The sequence below is a fragment of the Haliotis cracherodii genome, unplaced genomic scaffold (genome assembly GCF_022045235.1).
Source record: "Haliotis cracherodii isolate W230 unplaced genomic scaffold, xgHalCrac1.p SCAF_4, whole genome shotgun sequence".
Taxonomy (NCBI): Eukaryota; Metazoa; Mollusca; class Gastropoda; order Lepetellida; family Haliotidae; genus Haliotis; species Haliotis cracherodii.
In genome coordinates this window covers 50,811,950-50,832,245 of record NW_027266297.1, presented here as the reverse complement: position 1 = coordinate 50,832,245, position 20,296 = coordinate 50,811,950, and the positions used below count along the sequence as shown (strand labels likewise).

Below are 20,296 nucleotides of genomic sequence, written 5' to 3'. Positions count from 1 at the left end.
ATGCTATTAAAAAATTCTTGAAACGGGCTTTAAAAGCTCTTGTATGTCCCCTCAGAAACTTAAAAATGTTGTTAGTCGACGAGATACAAATAGTCAGGCCAAGGAGGTAGTGAACATGTCAAAACCACGTAAGGTTGATAAATTAGACAGTTTTCAGAGGGATCAAGTCAGACGTGCAATTGTTAAACTGCACTCAGAAAATAAGTACCTGTCCCTAAGAATTTTGAAGAAACACCTTGAAACTGACCATGATTTACGTGTTACAAAGTACAAACTATGGCAGCTGTTGCATACATTTGGTTACAAATACAAAAAGATAACTGGAGAAAATAAGGCTGTGTTGTGTGAACGGTCTGACATTGTTCGTCTCCGAAATCATTACCTTCGTACCATCAAGCAGAAACGTGAAGAAGGATATGAGCCCGTATTCTTAGATGAGACATGGGTAAATGTGTCACACACAGCCAGCAGTCAGTGGGTACCCAGTGGTGACTGTAAGGAGTCTGGTAGAAGGTTACCAACGGGAAAGGGTGAAAGACTCATAGTTCTCCATGCTGGTTCTGCTAGTCAGGGTTTTCTCCCAGACTGTGACCTCGTCTTTAGAGCCAAGGCTAAAGACAACAGGGACTACAACACAGAAATGAACGGCAATGTATTTCTGGAGTGGGTGAAAGATAAATTAGTCCCTGCTTTGCCTACCAAGTCTCTCATTGTCATGGACAATGCACCGTATCAAAGTGTGCAGGATCCAGAAAGCAAGACTTCAACCTCTAATAACCATAAAGGAGACATGGTTACTTGGCTGCAACGGAGGAACATTACCGTTCCTTCTCGAGCGACGAAACCACAGCTCTATGAAATCATTAAAACTATGAAACCTGACCCCGTGTATAAAGTTGACAGATACATCAAGGGTCAGGGTCACGCTGTCTTACGACTGCCACCTTATCACTGCAACCTGAATCCAATCAAGTTGGTATGGGGCATCGTCAAGGGTGACGTTGGACGATCGAACACAACGTTCAAATTACGAGATGTTGAACAACTCGTAAAGGAATCCCTTGGTCGGGTAACAGTAGAAACATGGAGGTATTGTGTGGCCACAGTCGTTGACGAGATGGAGCCACGTTATTGGTCACGAGATGGACTACGGCCAGCAACAGTCCAACCTATAATAGTGGTAGTCGGTTCAGGCACCAGCAGTTCTGACGACGAGATCTATGGCATGAGCGAGTCAGGTTGCGATTGAAATTATCATGAGACGGCCCCTCTAACGCTCTATCATTTCCCCTACCACAGAACGTGCAGTGCATGTGTGCTTGCGCTGTGCCTTCCACGGTTTGTCCCCCCTACGTGTCATGTACACATTTCTATACAAAATTACATGATAGTTTCTTAAAGAACTTCATCTGTCATGGGTCTTAAAATAAACAAAATTCAGATTTTGTTGGGTACAGGGTATTCATGGTCAAGTACCATATTGATGTTTCATACACCTTTCTGGATTTCGAGTTATTTTCCAATTCATTGTTCTCATTTGGAGTCAAACGGACTATAGTAGTGTAGGTAATGATGGTTCTGGACCACTTCCACAGGAGCCAGATTTATATACCTGTAGTAGTGGTATAAGGAGACACATGTGGTACATGTGCTTTAGTGTGGGGCAGGACCGAAGCCCTAGAAACTCTCAGGAGGGGCTTATAACATGGTCACCCATCCAACTACTCTCTGAGACTGACGTTGCTTAACTTCACCTGATTTATGATCTGTGCACTGTGCTTGGTGTTACCTGAATCAGTACAAAATGTCAGCAATTATTTACTTTGAATGGGCAATGGCTAAACATGTCTTGTGCCATTGGAATTACAATGCTTTAATCATAACATTTAAATTTGTATTGTTGCTACATATAGGGTTAGATGAAGCTAAATGTCTTAATGTGTTCTTGGTGTTTCCGCAATTAAGTCAGCAAGTAATAACTTTGAAGTTTATGTTGATGGGTAAAACATGTCTTATGCCAGTGTAATTTCAACTCTTGATTAACACTTAATTTATAATCACTAAATGTCTTTGGTGTTACTTAATAGGTCCTCAGTGTTACCACAAAACAGCAGTAGTAACTTCCAAGAAAACGTTGTGAAACCAAATGTCTGATGCCATTGCATATATGCAACACCAACTATAGTGCATCATTTCCTACTGACAGATTATTGTGAAGTAATAGAAAAGTTGCTGTGAGTTATGGTAATGTCCTTGGATGTTACGCATGGTCTTTGGTGTAACCGTTTTGTCTTTGGTGTTACCAGAGGAAATTCTGAAAATGATTCATGTAAACACACATTGCATGGCATGATTTTCAACAAGTACAAAGAGCATGTTCAATAAATAAAGAATATAGAAATTATATCAATCATTTTGGTAGTGTGTGGGACACAGGGAAGAGAAAATTATCTATTCAAATCAGATTTCAGCTTAGTGCGATATGGGACTCAGTGTCCTTGACTGTCGTCCTGCATTCAGTTATGTTTTGCTGTATTTGCCATGATAAATGTTGATAATAATTATATTCTTTAACTTCGGTTAAGTAATCATCATGGTTATCTTTATGTGTTGATAGTTTTTTTTGTTTCTCTCTTCAGTTAGTCGACAGGCAGGATGAGGAGAGCAGATGTTTGATGAATCATGGGAGATAATGTAGCCTTTATGCTGTATACTTCATGTTGTGGCAAGATGATGTGCTCAGTTCTTACATTTGATACTGGACATCTGGAGATTGTGCCAAAGACTACAGGCTTTGAGGATGGTGCTCACAGATGTTTTCCTTAATATGACTGTGACATGGATTGCACTTAATTAATTGAGGGACACTTTGGCTTGGAGTTTTACATTACATTTTTTCATCTTATAGTGCTACTCAAAGGTTGTAATTTCTTTTCAAGCAGTATTAAAAAATATTGTCATTTGTTCAGACAGTCGTTTCTGTTGTATTTATGTCGACATTTCAACCTTCAAATCCAACCCAAAATCAGTGTCATTTCAATGTTTAAGCACAACATAGTTTCATCTTTGATATCTGATGTTGATTCAACGTCGACATTTCAACCTTCAAATCCAACCCAAAATCAGTGTCATTTCAATGTTTAAGCACAACATAGTTTCATCTTTGATATCTGATATTGATTCAACGTCGACATTTCAACATCATTACAATTTTCAAATCCAAACAAAATTCCATGTCATTTCAACGTTGAAGCATGACATTGATTCAACATTGTTTCAACATCGTCGTGCTGGCTTGGTTTGTCTGGAGGGAAACGTGTACATTTGGTCCTGCTTTGGTTTCATTACCCCTATTCATGGATATGATAAAGAGTAAAGTCTTACTTTCGTTAAGCAGCTTTCAGGGACCCTTTATGCTAGTCTTTTATGATAAAACTTTTATGACTCATGTCACGTTTACAATACCAATATTCCCCAATGGATCAGTTGACAGCAATTTTGTCTTACGGACATTCTATCATACAGGTCAGAATATGTTACCACAGTTTCACTTAGAAAGCAAAAATTGCAGCAGACGATGCAAATGAACTAAGTTATGTCCCTCTACCCAATGCATTTCGATTAAACATTGCTTCTTTTCAGAAACTCATCGATACTTATCTAAGATAAGCATGTTACTTGAGATGTGTTTTAAATGTGAGATGTGTAAACTTGAAATTTGTACCCCGCCTGTGAGCGTGCGACATGGAAAATAATTGTCCGCTCCTTAACCAATCTGACTAGTATGTTAAGTTAAGGTAAGGTAAATAATATACTCTTCAAAAAAAGAAACTTGACATAGATGTAAAACCACTTTTTGCCAAATATCTAAAATAATTACATTAAATGCGAACCAAATAAGTCAAACAGAAAGATGTTGTGTCTATAATTTGTGAAAACACATCCAAAGCACATAAACGTAGCGTTTAGGGATCAATTTTACAGCTCCATCCAAACGCAACCGCCTGTAAAAAACGTGCAGCACAGGATCCTGCATTTAGGCATGCAGGCCCCCCTGCTGAATGGGTATAAAAATCCACATCAACGGCTGTTCATACAGTCCTTATAACGGCAATAGAGGCGGTGACAGAATGCCAAGACTGAATCCAGCTCAACGGAACAACGCCATTGAGAGATTACAAGCTGGAGCAACTCAGCAAGAAGTGGCCAGGCACTTTGGCATATCCAGATAGACAATCTCCGCACTGTGGACCCGATACAACAACACCAACAAGAGTTGACGACAGACCAAGGTCAGGAAGACCAAGGGTTTCAACCAAAGCACAAGATCGATACATCCGGCTGCGACACCTCCGAGACCGCACTACCACAGCCACGTCTACAACCACACAGATTCCTGGGGTACGCAGAATATCAGATCAAACAGTACGCAACAGACTGAGGGAGGCTGGACTTTTTGCACGAAGACCTGTTCAACGTCATGTATTGACCCCACGTCATCTGGCGGCCCGTTTGCTTTGGTGCCAACAGAGGGTTAGATGGGCACGTGCAAGGTGGAGAAATGTACTGTTTACTGACGAGTCACGTTTCCTTCTCAAATGTGCTGATGGGCGTGCACGTGTCTACAGACGTCGGGGTGAATGTTACGCCCCAAACTGTGTGCAGCAGGTTGTCCCATTTGGCGGCGGGAGTGTCATGGTATGGGCCGGAATTCATCACGGTGGTAGGATGCCTCTCGTGCATGTGGCAGGTGCATTGACAGGTGTGCGTTACAGAGACTTGATCCTACAGCCTTACGTTCTTCCTCATGTCAACGTTCATGGCGGACAGTTCCAGCAGGACAACGCTCGACCGCATATTGCACATGTTTGTCAGGACTTCCTCCAGCACAACAACATCCAGACATTACCTTGGCCAGCCTGGTCACCAGATTTGTCCCCGATTGAGCATCTGTGGGACGAGTTGGATCAACGCGTTCGCAGAAGGAATCCACCGCCCAAAACACTTCCGGCGCTTCTTGATGCACTACAGCATGAATGGCAGCACATCGTACAGCGTGTTATTGACAACTTGATTGCATCTGTGGGTCGTCTGTGTCAAGTGGTGATTGATGCACGTGGTTGGCACAACCGATACTGACATTTTCTGTACCCCTGTGACATTAACTGTCTCGTGTACGTGTGTCTGTCTAGGTGACACGATTAATGTTTTGAACATTGTGTACATTGATCTTCAAACAGTGTTTCAATTATGGTTTCTGTGTCCTATTTTGAAACAATCGCATTATATTACATTTTGAAAGTCTGTTTCAAGTTTCTTTTTTTGAAGAGTATATTATCTAGAGCACTGTATGACTAGTATTAAATGCCTCAGAACAGGCCTCTCTAAACCCTGGCAACTTGCTAGCTCTGGCAAGACCAGTAATGACAAATCAATGTCCATTTTTATTTCCTACTCAGCAATGCAAAGCATCTCATCAACTCATACTGCTCAGTGCTGCTGGCAGCGAAGTTTCAGCATTGTACAGCACTAAATATATACAGTGCACTCCATGTTTTTATGGTATAATGGTATTATTCAGAAAAAGTAGTCTGGTGCATGACCTCTCATAAGTTGGCTGTTTTCAGTTGAGGGGAATTACATTGATAAAAGTTGGATAATTGATTGCAAGAACTGCTGTTACCATAGCCATATCATATAAAGTTACCAGGATATTACAAAGAAGTAATGAAGCACCCACTGTTGTCAGTGAATAAGGACTAGCAATTTGGATCTGCTTCTGGATTGTAATGTCATGCAGTAATGTTAAACGTACTAAGTCATGGAATAAAATGAAAGTGTCCAGTGATCCAGATTTTGTAATTAACTGAGTCCAGTTATTCTGAGGTGACAGTAGTGTACAGAACCATAGAACTCAACATGAAACAGAAATACTACAGAGGTGAGTATCAAGCAAGCTGGACATTAGAACAGTGCAAATTAAGAATAAATCATTCACAATATCCTTTTTTGTTACTTACTGTAATGACACAGAGCCACCTAATGTCTTGCAGTAATAAAAACATGTTTCTGTAGGAGCTCCATATTTTATCAGTCAATCACATGATCATGTGATTCTGTGAAACGTCCTTGCAACATGCATGCACAGATCAGTGCAATATTTGACACACTTGAGGTCAGCAGCAACCTCAGGAAAAGGTGTCAGTTTGTTGGAATTGACATATTTTTCCAACACACATACAGGAATCTGTTTAATTACAGATACATACCTCTGGAACAGATACAAATATTTGTACAGAAAATTAAACAGCTTCATATCTGTTTTTTTTAAATGAAATTGAAGGGTGATTGCTCACCGTGAGATGTATGGGTGTATGGTGGACCCTGCCAAACAGGGATAGAAATTAGCACGAGCCTGCGAGTTCGAACATTTTTTGTTTATTTTAAAGGTATCCTAAAAGCTAGTAAAATTTCAAACATTTTGGGGGGTATTGCTATATGTTATCCCTATTCAGCCTATCAATCGTTCTTGGTTAATTTCCATCCCTCTCAAATAAGATCAACTTGATAAATGAGGGAAGTCACCTGGCACTGATTTAGTCAAGAATAACATAATTTCTCTTCAGAAAAGGATGTTTTCCCATCTTTGCTGAAAGGAAAATTTGACTATGGTCATTGGTGATAGGACATCAGGATATAAAGATAAGCAAGCTTGTTTTGAGGAGCATATCTCTATGGAGGATAATTGGATCCGAATGAAGGATACAAGGAGAGTTATGTTGACTTTGTTGATGAAGATATTATCCCATGTTCCCCCCCAAAATACAACCATGAGAAAATATCTTGTGTTGTCTCACAAATGGCTTGCAAGATTTGATTCAAGATGGTGGTGTCTATAAGATGGCACATGGTAGTGGCATAATCTTCTCAGGCTAACATACTGGTGATCAAGTAGATGAGTTTGATCAAAGTATAGGGGACAATTTTGACTTACGTGACAACCAGTTTCAACCAAACTAGCAGAATTGGTGACAGACATGTTTGAAAATAAACACCGTGAGAAAGTCCTGAAAGGAAAATTGGAGGATTTATAACAGGCTTGAAAACTGCAAAATCCTTAATGCTCCAGCTGTGAAAGAACTGTTGTGGGACTTATTGCAGCCTGCAACATAATCTGTGGGCTATAATTTGAAAAAGTGAAAGATGCAGTGACTGAGAGTTTGAAACCAAAACCAGGACAGATCTTTCAGGAGTTATCAGAAGTATAATAGGTGATGCCTTGTCATCGTGTGCTCATGCGAGTGTGGAAACAATCATGAGTCAGAGAGAACTCATTCGACTGCACTTGAAAGATGAATATCACCCACATTTTGCTCCATACAGAGAAGATAATCATGCCGGCTGTGTCATGGGGCTGGAAAGACATTTCATTCTTTAATCATCAATGAGAGCATGTAAACAGAAGACATCCATATTGGAGAGGTCCTTCAGAGCCTGATTTCATCCTAGGGCATTCACAGATATGGTCACTATGACAATTGTTTGCAGGGCAGAGAACCCAAACATCCAGAGAAAAAGGAGGGAGGGGAGGAACAAGGTAGCCTGTGTACCCAATTCTACTGCCTAAGATCATGGGACATGTACCGGTATACTGGAAAACCGACTTTTTGTATTGACCATTGGAAGCAAATTCTTTCTGATGTTCATACCTTAGAGATAGAAGGTTTGAAAATTGAAAAGGTTTCAGTGACAGAAGCTGAAAAGTTGGAACATGAACAGCTGCCATATTTATGTGCTGTGCCACAAGGTCTGGTAAATCTGACTTCAAGTCCTGACATAGCCAGTTGCTGCCTTGGCAGAAAGCTCAACCCAAACAAGTGTTCTTGACGATTTGAATGGTTGGCCTATCATCCCAAATAAGGCATCTGTTCTCACTATTTGAAAGGAACACAGTCCACCATCTGAGGTCCTGATTTATACCAGATTGTCTTCATCTGTGATTTGGTTCCTTGACTTTGTGTGGGTCCCTTGACTTTGCTGCAGTTGATTTGAAAAACCAGTTGATGAAAGTTCATCGAGAGCTGGGTGTGTGGGTTTGACAGCGACAGTCCTATATGCTGACTTCAAAACCACTTAAGCCATATAATGGGGTCTGAGGACATTGATGCAACCTCTATTGATTGATTAGAAGAAAGTGGGTTAGTTTAAGGGGGAGTTGAACGGTTGACATAGTCCCTATCTTTGTAGTCTTTGTTGTAGAAGCTTATGCCCACGCAGGCGTAGTGGCTGGGAAGACGTGATGATGCCACGCTTCTTGCATGCTCGGCTAGGCGGAAGCCATTATTGGGAGAGCCCAGATGTAAGGAGCGTGTTCATTGGTTGTGTCCGTTTTCCTGGTCACATGGTCCGCGTGTTGGCTTTATTAGCCTACCCTGGGTAGGGAATCGTCAGTTGTCGCTCACCAGTATCTGGTAAGGTACAGTCGGCTCCCGCGCCCTGAATCAAAACCATTTATTATTTATTATACCGTACGTTGGAATTTTAGACTAGGAGGTATGGGTGGGGGAAAAATAGAGCAGCATTGAATAGGTTTGTTTTATTGTAGCGTCTTAGTAACATATAACCAGTCACTCACTTTATCCATACGATGTATCTAGATAAATGAGTGCACACGTGTAACAGTGCCGAAAATGTGTGTGTTGTGCGCTAGCAGACAACATGGCTGCCGACTGACTGAGTGCTTGACTGAGTGTATTTACATGTTATAAGAGAATGCACCCTACCCCGGAAAGCCGAGTGTTTGTTGTAGCTACCAAAGTCATCACATAAATTGGCGACGAGGTAAAACTGGATGTCTTAGCATCTTTGTGGACATTTTGTGTGATTAACGTCCATCGTGTTTCACTCGCTCCATAAACAACATGGCGTCGTATACCTCCTGGAAGATCGACGAATTTAATCCAGAGACTGACAGCTGGGACATTTATTGTGAGAGGTTAGACTTGTACTTTACGGCTAGAGGTGTTGATGATAAGGATGATGAGATGAAACGGGCTATTCTGTTAGTGAAATGGGTAAGACAGCCTACACACTTCTCTGGAATTTGTGTGCTCCTACGAAACCTAAGGAAATGGGGTTTGCTGAGATAGTAAAAGTCATGCTGGATCATCAACACCCAACATCGTTAGTGATAGTTGAAAGACTTAAATTTCACAAGAGGGATAGAAAGTCTCAAGAGAGTGTTGCAGTGTAGGCTTCCGAGTTGCGCAAATTGGCAAACTTGTACATGTGACTTTGGTACTACTCTTGATGATTCACTTAGAGACAGACTAGTTTGTGGCATTAATAATGATGCAATACAGAGGAGATTATTAGCAGAGAAAGCTCTTGATTACAATAAGGCTTATACACTAGCACAGTCAATGGAATTAGCAGCGAAGAATGTAGAAGATCTCAACACGCTCCTGTCTACCCGCCATGTGACAGATGTGGTTTACGAACTCACAAATCTCCAGACAAATCTTCCAAGTGTTACAATTGTGGTAAGATTGGCCACATTGGGAAGGTATGTCGTCAGTCACAGAATAGTAAAGGTTCTCGTTGTGGACGTGGCTCGTATCGATCTAGAGGTCAAGGTAGAAGTCGGGGTCAGCACAAGCGTTCAGCGACTAATCAGGTCACTCCTGATAACAACGATGATGTTGAAAGTGAAGTATATGACATTTACAAGATGGAGACTTGCTCTACACCTTTTGTTGGGAGGAGAGAGAAAGAACCACCAATGTTTATTGATTTAGCAACATTTTCAGTGATTAATGAGGACACTTATAATTACAGATCATTAGGGAAAGATCCACCCAAACTAGGACCTTCTCATACCTTGTTACAAACTTACCTCTGCTTGGTTCTTGCTCAGTGAAAGTGAACTATAGCAAACAGACAGCAGAACTGCCAGTGATTGCAGTGAAAGGGAGAAGAGCTAATTTCTTTGGTTGCGACTGGCTGCGACATGTTCGTCTAGACTGGGGAACAATCCTCAGAGTTGATTGTGATGATGTGCAAAGTATCCTTAACTCTCATTCAGATGTCTTCAAGGAGGAACTTGGTGAGTTGAAAGATACAAAAGTGAAGATTAACATATCTATTCCTTCACAACCACGCTTCTACAAGCACAGGAACATGGCCTATGTCTTGAGGGACAAGGTTGAAAATGAACTTGAACGATTAGAACAGCAGGGTGTCATAAAACCAGTGCAGTACTCAGAGTGGGCAGCACCAATTGTACCAGTGTTGAAGTCAGATCAGTCTTCAGTGCGCATATGTGGAGATTACAAACTAACAGTCAACCAGGTAGCTAAAACCAGATTGTTACCCAATACCCAGGATTGAGGACTTATTTGCATCACTCTCATGTGGTCACAAGTTAATGAAATTGGACTTGAGTAATGCCTACCAGCTGCCAGTGTTGGACGATGATTCCAAGAAACACAATTAACACCCATAAAGGTCTATACGAATGCCAACGATTACCTTTTGGGGTGTTGGCAGCTCCTGCGATCTTCCAGCGGACAATTGAATGTCTTCTCAGCGACTTGCCACATGTGTGCGTCTACCTCGATGATATTCTCGTCACGGGTGTTGATGATGCAGAATCTGAATGAAGTCCTTGACAGATTGCAGAAAGCAGGGTTGCGTCTAAACACTTCAAAATGTCACATCAAGAAAGACTCAGTCACTTACCTGGGACACCGGATTGACGCACAGGGACCGCATCCATTAGAGGAGAAGGTCAACGCTATTGTGTCTGCACCAGCTCCTCAGAATGTGACAGAGTTAAAGTCATTCCTTGGGATGGTACAGTACTACCAGAGATTCCTGCCAAATCTCTCCAAGACGTTAGTGCCACTACATGGGTTACTACAAAAGGATGCTTCATGGTCATGGACCAAGAAGCATGATACAGTATTTCTGAAGGTGAAATCTCACTTGTCTTCATGTAAGGTCTTGACTCACTACAATCCAGACCTTCCTCTCAACTTAGCAGCTGATGTTTCTCCATATGGAGTAGGTGCCGTCCTGTCACACTTCATGTGAAATGGTACTGAGAAGCCTGTGGCGTTTCCGTCACGTTCCTTGTCACCTGCAGAAAAGAACCATTCACAGCTTGATAAAGAAGCACTGGCAATAGTGTTTGGCATAAAGAAATTCCACCAGTATTTGTTCGGATGGAAATTTCAGCTGTCATCAGATCACAAACCCCTCATGGGTCTACTTGATGCAAGAAAGGCATTCCAGTGATGGCGTCAGCTAGACTCCAGAGATGGGCTTTGATGTTGGCAGCGTATGATTACAGTATTGTGTATAAACCAGGCTCCAAGTTAGCAAATGAAGATTGTTTGAGCAGATTGCCTCTGCAAACCTCTGTGTCTGTGCCGCCTGTTCCAGGAGACACAATAATGCTCCTCGAGAACATGGCAGAATTCCCAGTAAATGTGTGACAAATTCAGTTTTGGACAAGGAAGGATCCCTTGTTAACTAGAGTGAAGAAGTTAGTGGAATATGGTTTTCCAGGAAATATGAAGCCAGATACAGAGCTAAAGCCATATATTCAGAAGAAAACTGAGGTAAGTGTTCAGGATGGTGCGATTCTGTGGGGTAACGGAGTACTGGTTCCACCTCACGGTAGGAAACAGTGAGTAGATGTGTTGCATGAAGCTCACCCTGGAATAGCGAGGATGAAATCTATTGCAAGAGGTCTTGTATGGTGGCCATGCATTGATTCAGAGCTGGAGAACAAGGTCAGGACTTGTTCCATATGTCAGGAGAGTCGTTCTTCACCCTGCGAAGCAAAGTTACATACGTGGGACTGGCCGTCCAAACCATGGTCACATCTGCACATTGATTATGCAGGTCCCTTACAAGGTAAAATGTTCCTCATCATTGTAGACTCTCACTCTAAGTTGATGGATGTTTTCCCTGTCAACAGTGCAACTACGAGTGCCACTCTCAAGCGTCTTCGGAGTACATTTTCCATTCATGGCCTACCTGAGACAATAGTGTCTGAAAATGGGACATGTTTCACAAGTGACGAATTTGCTTTATTCATCAAGAGAAATGGTATTCAACACATCTGTACATCCCCTTACCATCCAGCGTCCAATGGACTGGCAGAGAGGAGCTTCCAGACGTTCAAACAGGGATTTATCAAGCTCAGCGGCGGTTCAATCGACACCAGGGTGTCAAGATTCCTGTTCAGGTATCGTAACACTCCATAGACTACGACTGGGTCATCTCCAGCGCAGTGATTATTTGGAAGACGTCCACATTCCCATCTTGACTTGCTTCACCCTGACATCAGTATCAAAGTTCAACATAAACAAGAGAAGCAGGCAAACTACCACAATAGACATACAAAGTCACGGGAGTTCGCTGTCGGTGATGTTTACGTCAGGAACTTTCTTCATAAGCCTGAATGGTTACCAGGGGAGATAATCCAGGGGAGATAATCCAGTGTACAGGTCCTCTCTCCTTCAAAGTCAGCTTGGAAAATAACAAAATTGCGAAGCGACATGTAGATCACCTCATCAAGCGTTATGTGGACCCCGATGCTGTGAAACCAGAATCCACAGAATTGTTGGAAGAAAGTGAAGTGTCGAAGTCTGCCATCACTTTCTCACCAGAGCTCCCAGAGCCTAGTTCTGTATCAGTATCACCCGCAGACAAGCCATTTTCACTTACCACATTACCTACATGTGACACTAGTCCAGAACTGTCCTCATCTGTTGAGTTGAGAAGATCGACTTGTGAGCGTTGAGCTCCAGATAGACTAAATCTGTAAACTACTGTATTTCATTGTTGAGTGTTCTTTTTCAGGAGATTGAACTTTAAGGTGCATGCTCATTTCATTTATATCAGAAACCAAGTGAATGAACAATAAGTTTGTGAATTTCAGTGTTCAAGAATACTTCAGTGAACTTTATGGGAAGATTTCCATCGAAATAGTTGATCACTATTTCTTTCTCAGTGACTGATGAGTTAGTAACGTTGTTCATTAATTGCTTAAACAACAAGTTGTTAACTAAATGGGGAGGAATTTAGCGTTTTTGTAACCTATTACCAGTCACTCGCTTTATCCATACAATGTATCTAGATAAATGAGTGTGCATGTGTAACAGTGCTGGAAGTGTGTGTGTTGTGCACTAGCAGACCACATGGCTGCTGACTGTATGAGTGCTTGACTGAGTGTATTTACATGTAATAAGAAAATGCACCCTTTCCCCAGAAAGCCGAGTGTTCGTTGTAGCTACCAAAGTCATCACGTTTTCCTTTTAGGAGTTAAGTTAGAGGGGTGGTTAAAAGAACAAGTTTAAGTAAGAGGATTAAATTGGTTTACGTAGGAAGGGAAGGGGGAAAATCACGTAGGTTATAGATAGGTGGAGAAGGATTTTGCCCCTGTTGTTTTTTTTTTGTTTTTTTTCTCTGTTAAAGAAACTTTAAATCCAACTTCACTCTTTGTGTCTTATCTATAATTAGAATTGGTAACCCAGTCAGGAGCCTCCTAGAACATAAAGACATAAGAATACTTCACATGGAGAAGAGAGCACAACGCAAAGCACCGCAGTAAAACATCGGACCATTTGTCAACTATTTTTATAGTTCTACTGTCACTGGGTGCCTTTTACGGGGTTTAGAGGGCGCCTATTACAATAGATTGTTGTCTACTTCTACGTCTGCATAATATATATTGTCTGCATCATCTATGATGTCCAAACCTTGCCTTTGTCCAAATCATCCTCTAAATAACATTCCCAGGAGGGGAGATTAGCCACCATTTCGTTTAGAGGTCTATTGTTCGGTGGCATATCTAAAAATGGGTACCCCTCTTTTCAGGATTGGTGTGATCTTTGTTGATCAATTTGGTCAAATTGGGTGGTCAGTAGTCTGTTAGGGGCTGGCTTCTTGTCTCCTACATATGTGTGCCTGTACAGAGGATGTAATGATGTGCTAACTTACACTGGAGCATGGTGCATCTGGTACCTTATATCCCCCGGATATCGTCCCCATGTGTTTAAACTGTATGGGTTGGGCTTCCAGTGTTCTTTCTGTATCTTTTTTCAAGATGTAATTGCATCATGTACGAGTTGTCCGTACCCCATTTGAATTGCAATTCACTTTGCTATTTGTCTTCTGTACTGTTTGTAATACTGCAGTGCTGAATTTCTGGTGAATGACTGGTACAGCGTAGACATGTTTATCAAGTAGCCCGCATATTCTGGTATCTTTTGTCATGAAGGATGCCATCTTCAGGATGCCTATATGCTAGCGCCTATATACTGCATCTGTGTAATGCAGTCATCTCATGCAGAATTTGCATTTTTCTCCCCGAAGTTAACCTTCCTGTCAGTGATGTATCAAGTGCATCATCATAGTTATTGTCATGATGAGGGGGTGATACAAAATCACAAATATCACAGTATTTACCCGTTGTCAACTTACTCTGGGTTTCTGAGAGTAATGGGTTGCAAGAGTTGCAAGAGCTTTGCGATATCTGAAGCCGATATAGCCTCATGGTGGCTGCCATCTTGTTTTTTGTGCACAGGTTCACAGATTTCATATTGGTCTGTGTGGGTCTGTTAAACTCGTTTGTCTACATTCAGTGTAACTGACTCTATCTCGTTGTTAGCAAGTTCAATGACAGCACGCTTCAAAAGAAGTATCTGAGCGAGTGACATGCTCTCTGCAAGATGTTCATCTGTGAGAGAGGGGGTCAGCTCTCTTAGTGCAAGCAACGTTGAAAACCGAGCTGCACTAGTTCGTCAATGATACAATGGACAGTTGACATTCATCCAAGAACTTTGTAAATTGTCCATCGTCTTCCAGGATCATATCACCTACCAATGCTGTGTCTTCATGGAGACTTGTTTGTCTTTTATTTCTTCCTGCTTCAGACTTCTTTTGCATTCTACACATTTTCTAACATGTCATGTCTGAGAATTTTAAAAACTTTGGAACCTGCACATCTACACTGGTATACTGTTGCCAGCACAATGATTTTTTTCGTGATATGTGGAAGATAGTCACAAGCCAGCTGATTGGATGCTGACAATGACATGATGGTGCAATATGGGGAATAATTACCAGCCAGCTGATTGGATATTAAAGTCGTGTGAGGAAAGTGACAATGGATATTAATGCCATGTGATGACCATTGTCTGTGGAGCACCCAAAGTCCAGCTGGGGCAAAAGCATGTTACGTCAGTATTTAAAAAGAATGAATTATTCCATAATTCAATCTTTGCTCCAGATAAGAGATAATCTCTGTTCTCAAGGAGTACATTCTCCACACAAGCAGTTTGAGGGGTCTGGGACCTAGTTACTCTTCACCTACATTAAGCCTCATTCAAGAGCATCTAGAGACACTATAGATCGTTGAACTAGAACTGTTTAGTACAACAGGCTGGAATAGATACCAGTAAGTTTAAGCCACATAAGATGAGGGTTGTAGCAGTGTCTGAAGCTTCGCAGTTGCCGTTACCATTCAGAACATTCAAAACAAAGCAGACTGGTCCTAGAGAGGACATTTGCTGTGAATCATTAGTGGGAACTGTTGAAACACAACACATTTGATAAAACAATTTTGGATCACTAAACATGATAAAGTGTTATTGGGTTAGCAGATTTTTTATTTTTTTTAAATGTTGGTGTTAGTGAAAGCCTCTTTGAAGTCTCACAGAATCACGAGATCCCATGTGTGAATGATAGAATTAATAAGTTAAATCAGACTTACCAGTAAGTTGAAGTTTGAGTAGGATATTATAAGTCAATAAAAAGTAATAGGACATCATCAAAAAGTGATGGTAGATACATTGTCAGTGTAGAAACTGTGGTAGATCACATTCTAAGCATGAACCATGTCCTGTCAAAGGTAGAAAATGTGACAGTTGTGGAAAGTAGATAATTTCAAGATTGTGTGTCACTCAGCAAGAGTCAGTGAGGTTGTGACAGATGAACACTCTTATTCAAGTGATTCACACTTTCTCATTGACAATGTTGCCGTTAGTGGCAGCATGGATACATCTGATTGCAGCCAGCAACATTGATAGCATTCATTCCAATGCCGATGGTACTAACCAGGCTGTTGTTACTGTGAAAGGGATTAAGGGCACACCACTGCATCCCCATGAGCACCTGAATTAGAAATAAGAGGCTAGTGATACAACCTCCTCTGTTTCAATTCAGTTTATTCATATATAACTGCAAGGCCACAAGCCCATAGTACAGAATACTTGACACTGTGGAAGCAGTTAAATTTTTTACAAGGATTCATTTCTTAATACCATGGCATGATATATGAATAGAGATAGATTTTGTATAATCATTTTGCGTATATGTGACAAGAGAGATATACTTGTACTTATTTGGATGAACATGTACATAGTATTTTTGTTCAATATATTAATACCCGGAGGGGGTCAACTCCAAAAAGTACTAGAGCTACTGAAAAAGTGTTATCCCAAATATAACCTTTGTTTAATTATATCTAGTCTACAAGATTGTTCTTCACTGACAGTTTGTTGAGTAGTTGTAGTGTGGTGGTGAGCAAGATTGCATTCCCTTATCCACCTTTCTACTCTGCATGTAGGTACATGAAAGTGTCGGGGGATTCTCACGCTTCCTGTTTAAAGTACCAGGCCTTCTGTACGCAGGAGTCCAGATGTTCTGTGTGCTCATCTCTCGCTAGTGAAAAAATTATGAAGAAGCCTTGGCCTATGGCTAAGAGGTAGAAGGCAGCCAAGAAGAAAGTGTCCAGCATGTCTCCTCAGACCATTGACTGTGGAGATCTTCCTGAGAAGGTGAAGGGATCCAGGTCTCTTTCTATATCTGATGCTCCCTGCTAGAATACTCTGCAGATTATGTTGGCCATGTTAGAGGACATGATGAAGTGTCAACAGGACATGTTCACCATGTTTGAGAAACACTTTCAGGCTTTCTCCACAGAAATTTAGAGCTTGAGGAAGGAGCAGATGCCACCCCAGCATGCAGAAGTAGCCAGCCATGGCTTCATAGAGGGGTCTGTTCTTTGCCGAGTTAGTGGGATTGGACAACACAGACCTCTCTCAGACAGTGGTGTTCACCATGGTCACTGTACAGATAGTGACGTCACATTTAGATTACTACACGACACTGCCACTTTGGGCCATTGAAGGTCATCGGCTGTCCCTTCACAAGGCTGCGGAACTTGGATTGGACAAATCGTCTTGCCTTGGATGTTTGAGCACACATAAACTGGTTTGTGGCTGGTTTATGACACATTGTTTCACCTTTGGAATCTTATGTTGGAATACCTTGGGAAGACGTGTTTCGAAGCATGGCTTGCTTGATCATAAGAAGAGGCTGCAGAAAGAGTTACTTAAAGGTCTCTTTTACTGCCCAAATGTGAATGTGATCACAACTGACATGAGTGCAAAGATAACATCTTCTCTCCTAAGTTAAAACGGTGATAAGCCTGACCACTGTGGCACCTGATTTGTTTACTGACCGTTCAGGAATTTTGTACCATTAGGCAAGGCATCTCATCATGTCATGTCCAACCCCAACAATTGGACAAAACCCAATCGACCTGGCTTTGTTTATAGACTTAATTCTCACCTAATGAAATTCAAACTGACCTCAACTCCTGGACAAGTGGCGGTACATTTGATGCCATTCACCAGGATTTTGAATTGCATCACATCTGACAAATGGATTCTATGTGTGGTCTGAGCGGGATACACATTGGTCACGTCTCCTGCATGTAGCACAAATGAAAATTGCCAAACATGCATCAGAATTTTATTTGTGTGTGTCTTGCACACAAAGATTTATGAATATACAAAGGAATTAATCTAATATTTTTCTAAATCGCAACCAAATAGCAATCAAACATTGTTACTTTGACAGTGTGTTTCTACCAGTAAATCCCTGCATGTTAAAAATACTTTGCTAGACAGTGCTGCAAACTCCAAACAGGGATTGTAGAATTTGATTGGCGGTCAGCATTCTTTGGGTCACACATCTATTTACAACCATATGCACATTGAAAAAGTAAACATTGATCTAAACATGTTCAGTTTAGATTCAGTATAATACTATTATTCTATTTGGATAATATTTATGTGATCCCATTGCATTTAGCTAGCTTAATGCATAATATTTTTCAGCAGCCCATACATTTACAGTTGAATATGAAGGACATTCATTCCCAAGTGTGATTTTCATATATCCTTGTTTATTTCCTTTGGTGACATGTCCTTTCACTGAAGGTATACTACTTGAACTTTGCAAAAGATTACCACCTTATAAGGTAATATGTCAAGTTGTGTTGAAAAAGCCAAAGACTTGTAAACATGTTTAATGATATAAAGGTTGTTGTCATGTGCCAAACAATGCAAACAAACAACATGTGACCAATAATCAGTCAGATCACACGTCAAAATGAGAGTATGCAACCATAACTGATACGTAAGAAAATTTTGAAAACAAATTCATTTAAAAAAAACAACTTTCAGTAGCATGCATGTGATCAACGTGAAGCGATCACGGACTGGCACTATCATCTAAAGGCTGATGTCCGGTCTGATTGCACCAGAACACATCCAAAATGTCTTCCACAGTAGCTAACATCTGTCATCATGCCCTGCTGTGGGACATGGAGAGATTGGTTCTTCAATCTCCACTGATCCAACCCCATATCATGATTGAGCCACCTTCATAGCGGTCATAGTAGGATGTGTTGAAATCCTGAAATATTCCTCCTCGTCTACACCACACTCGGGCACAACTATCTGTGAAGTCAAGACAATATTTCGATTTATTAATGAAAAGTACTTGAGCCCAGTCCTGGTCCTGTCCAATCGACGTGATCAGCCCAATCCTGCCTGTGATGTTTGGTCAGTGGGATGCAAATGCTTGCCCTAGCCTCCTTGAATGGAGACCAGCCTCACTGAGATGATTATGGACTGTTTGAGTAGAAACGTTAATGCAACTGGCATTCTGCTGGTCATTTTGCTGAGTGGTGACAGTCAACAAGTGATGCCGTCTTACTGCATCAGTCTTTCCAGTTTCTCTCACCCCTGTCAATTTTTCTAGTTGATTTTTCGAAAACACATACTGATGTATGTAACTTGGTGTTATGTTCCAAGAGATGATATTCTTCATAAATGTGTTGAATCCTCATTTGCAATAACTATGAGGCAACAAACTTTTCTATTCACGATTGTAAAACAGATATTGTAGCTGGAGTGAAGAAAAACATTAGCTACAGGTTAAGGCAATCTCTTGAAATCTAAAAACAATTAAATTTAAACCAAATCAAATTTATATGTCAAGGTTCTGATTTTGATAAGCCAGATGCTGTATAATTAAATACATGTATATGGATGCAAGGGCTTAATTAGAATGGTCAATATAATATTATGGTAATACCATAGGCCTGCTGGGAAGAATTGGAGTAATCCAAAGATGGACTAAAAGTGACAGTCACTGGATACTGAGATCAAAGAGTAACTAATGATTACTAATCTTCTTTCTCCTCAGCTTCGGTATTTCCAAGATCCTGTTGTGGCAAGTCTTCAACACCTTGATACATATGATAGAAAGGACTTTGCTGACAAAGCTGAAGCCTATGCAAATTTATCTCAAGTCATCCCGAACATACCTAGGGTAAGATATTTTGTTCATTAACCAATTCCTTCATGTACAAACTTTGTTTTCAATCTACATCTGTTCATATGTATCTTTCTTGCCACTGTCCATGAGGACCCAACTTTATAGATAAATGAAGAATAGCTCCAAGACACCTTTGCTCACTGTGTACATTTAAAGTGAGTGTTACATTCTATGCATTGAAAGCTTTAGCCATCAAGGAAAGTGTGGCTGTTAATTAGCTGAGTAATGTGGTCTGTTTGATGTGAGAGCATGGTATGATCTCTTTGAAATATGACAAATGTTTAATCGCAAACATAAGACCTAAAAACAACAACAAGAGGATAAGCTGGTGAAAGTTTTTCATACATTGAATCATACACTGTAACATAGTGCTCATATGCATTGGGGCACCAATCACCACATAGCTTAATAAGCAAGGATGGATTGCTGATATCTGTTGGACAATTTTCAATCTGAGAGCTGGAAAGGGCCTCTGAAATGATGAGTTTGCTTTTTGAGATGTTCTCTTTTCTATAAAGTAGAATAGCTAGGTCATGGAATGATATTTCACTCCAGCCTGGGTCTTGGCTTGTCTCAATCTGTGTGTGTT

The 20,296-nt window shown here is 40.9% G+C and overlaps 1 protein-coding gene across 1 annotated transcript in view; it reads left to right on the top strand.

Moving 5' to 3' along the window:
* Positions 1-20,296, top strand: part of LOC139478718 (SCY1-like protein 2) — a 517,883-nt gene that overhangs the window by 133,573 nt on the left and 364,014 nt on the right. The window contains exon 9 of the mRNA XM_071261308.1: positions 19,576-19,701. Within this exon, the coding sequence (XP_071117409.1) occupies positions 19,576-19,701 (126 nt within the window). The remainder of the gene's footprint in view (positions 1-19,575; positions 19,702-20,296) is intronic.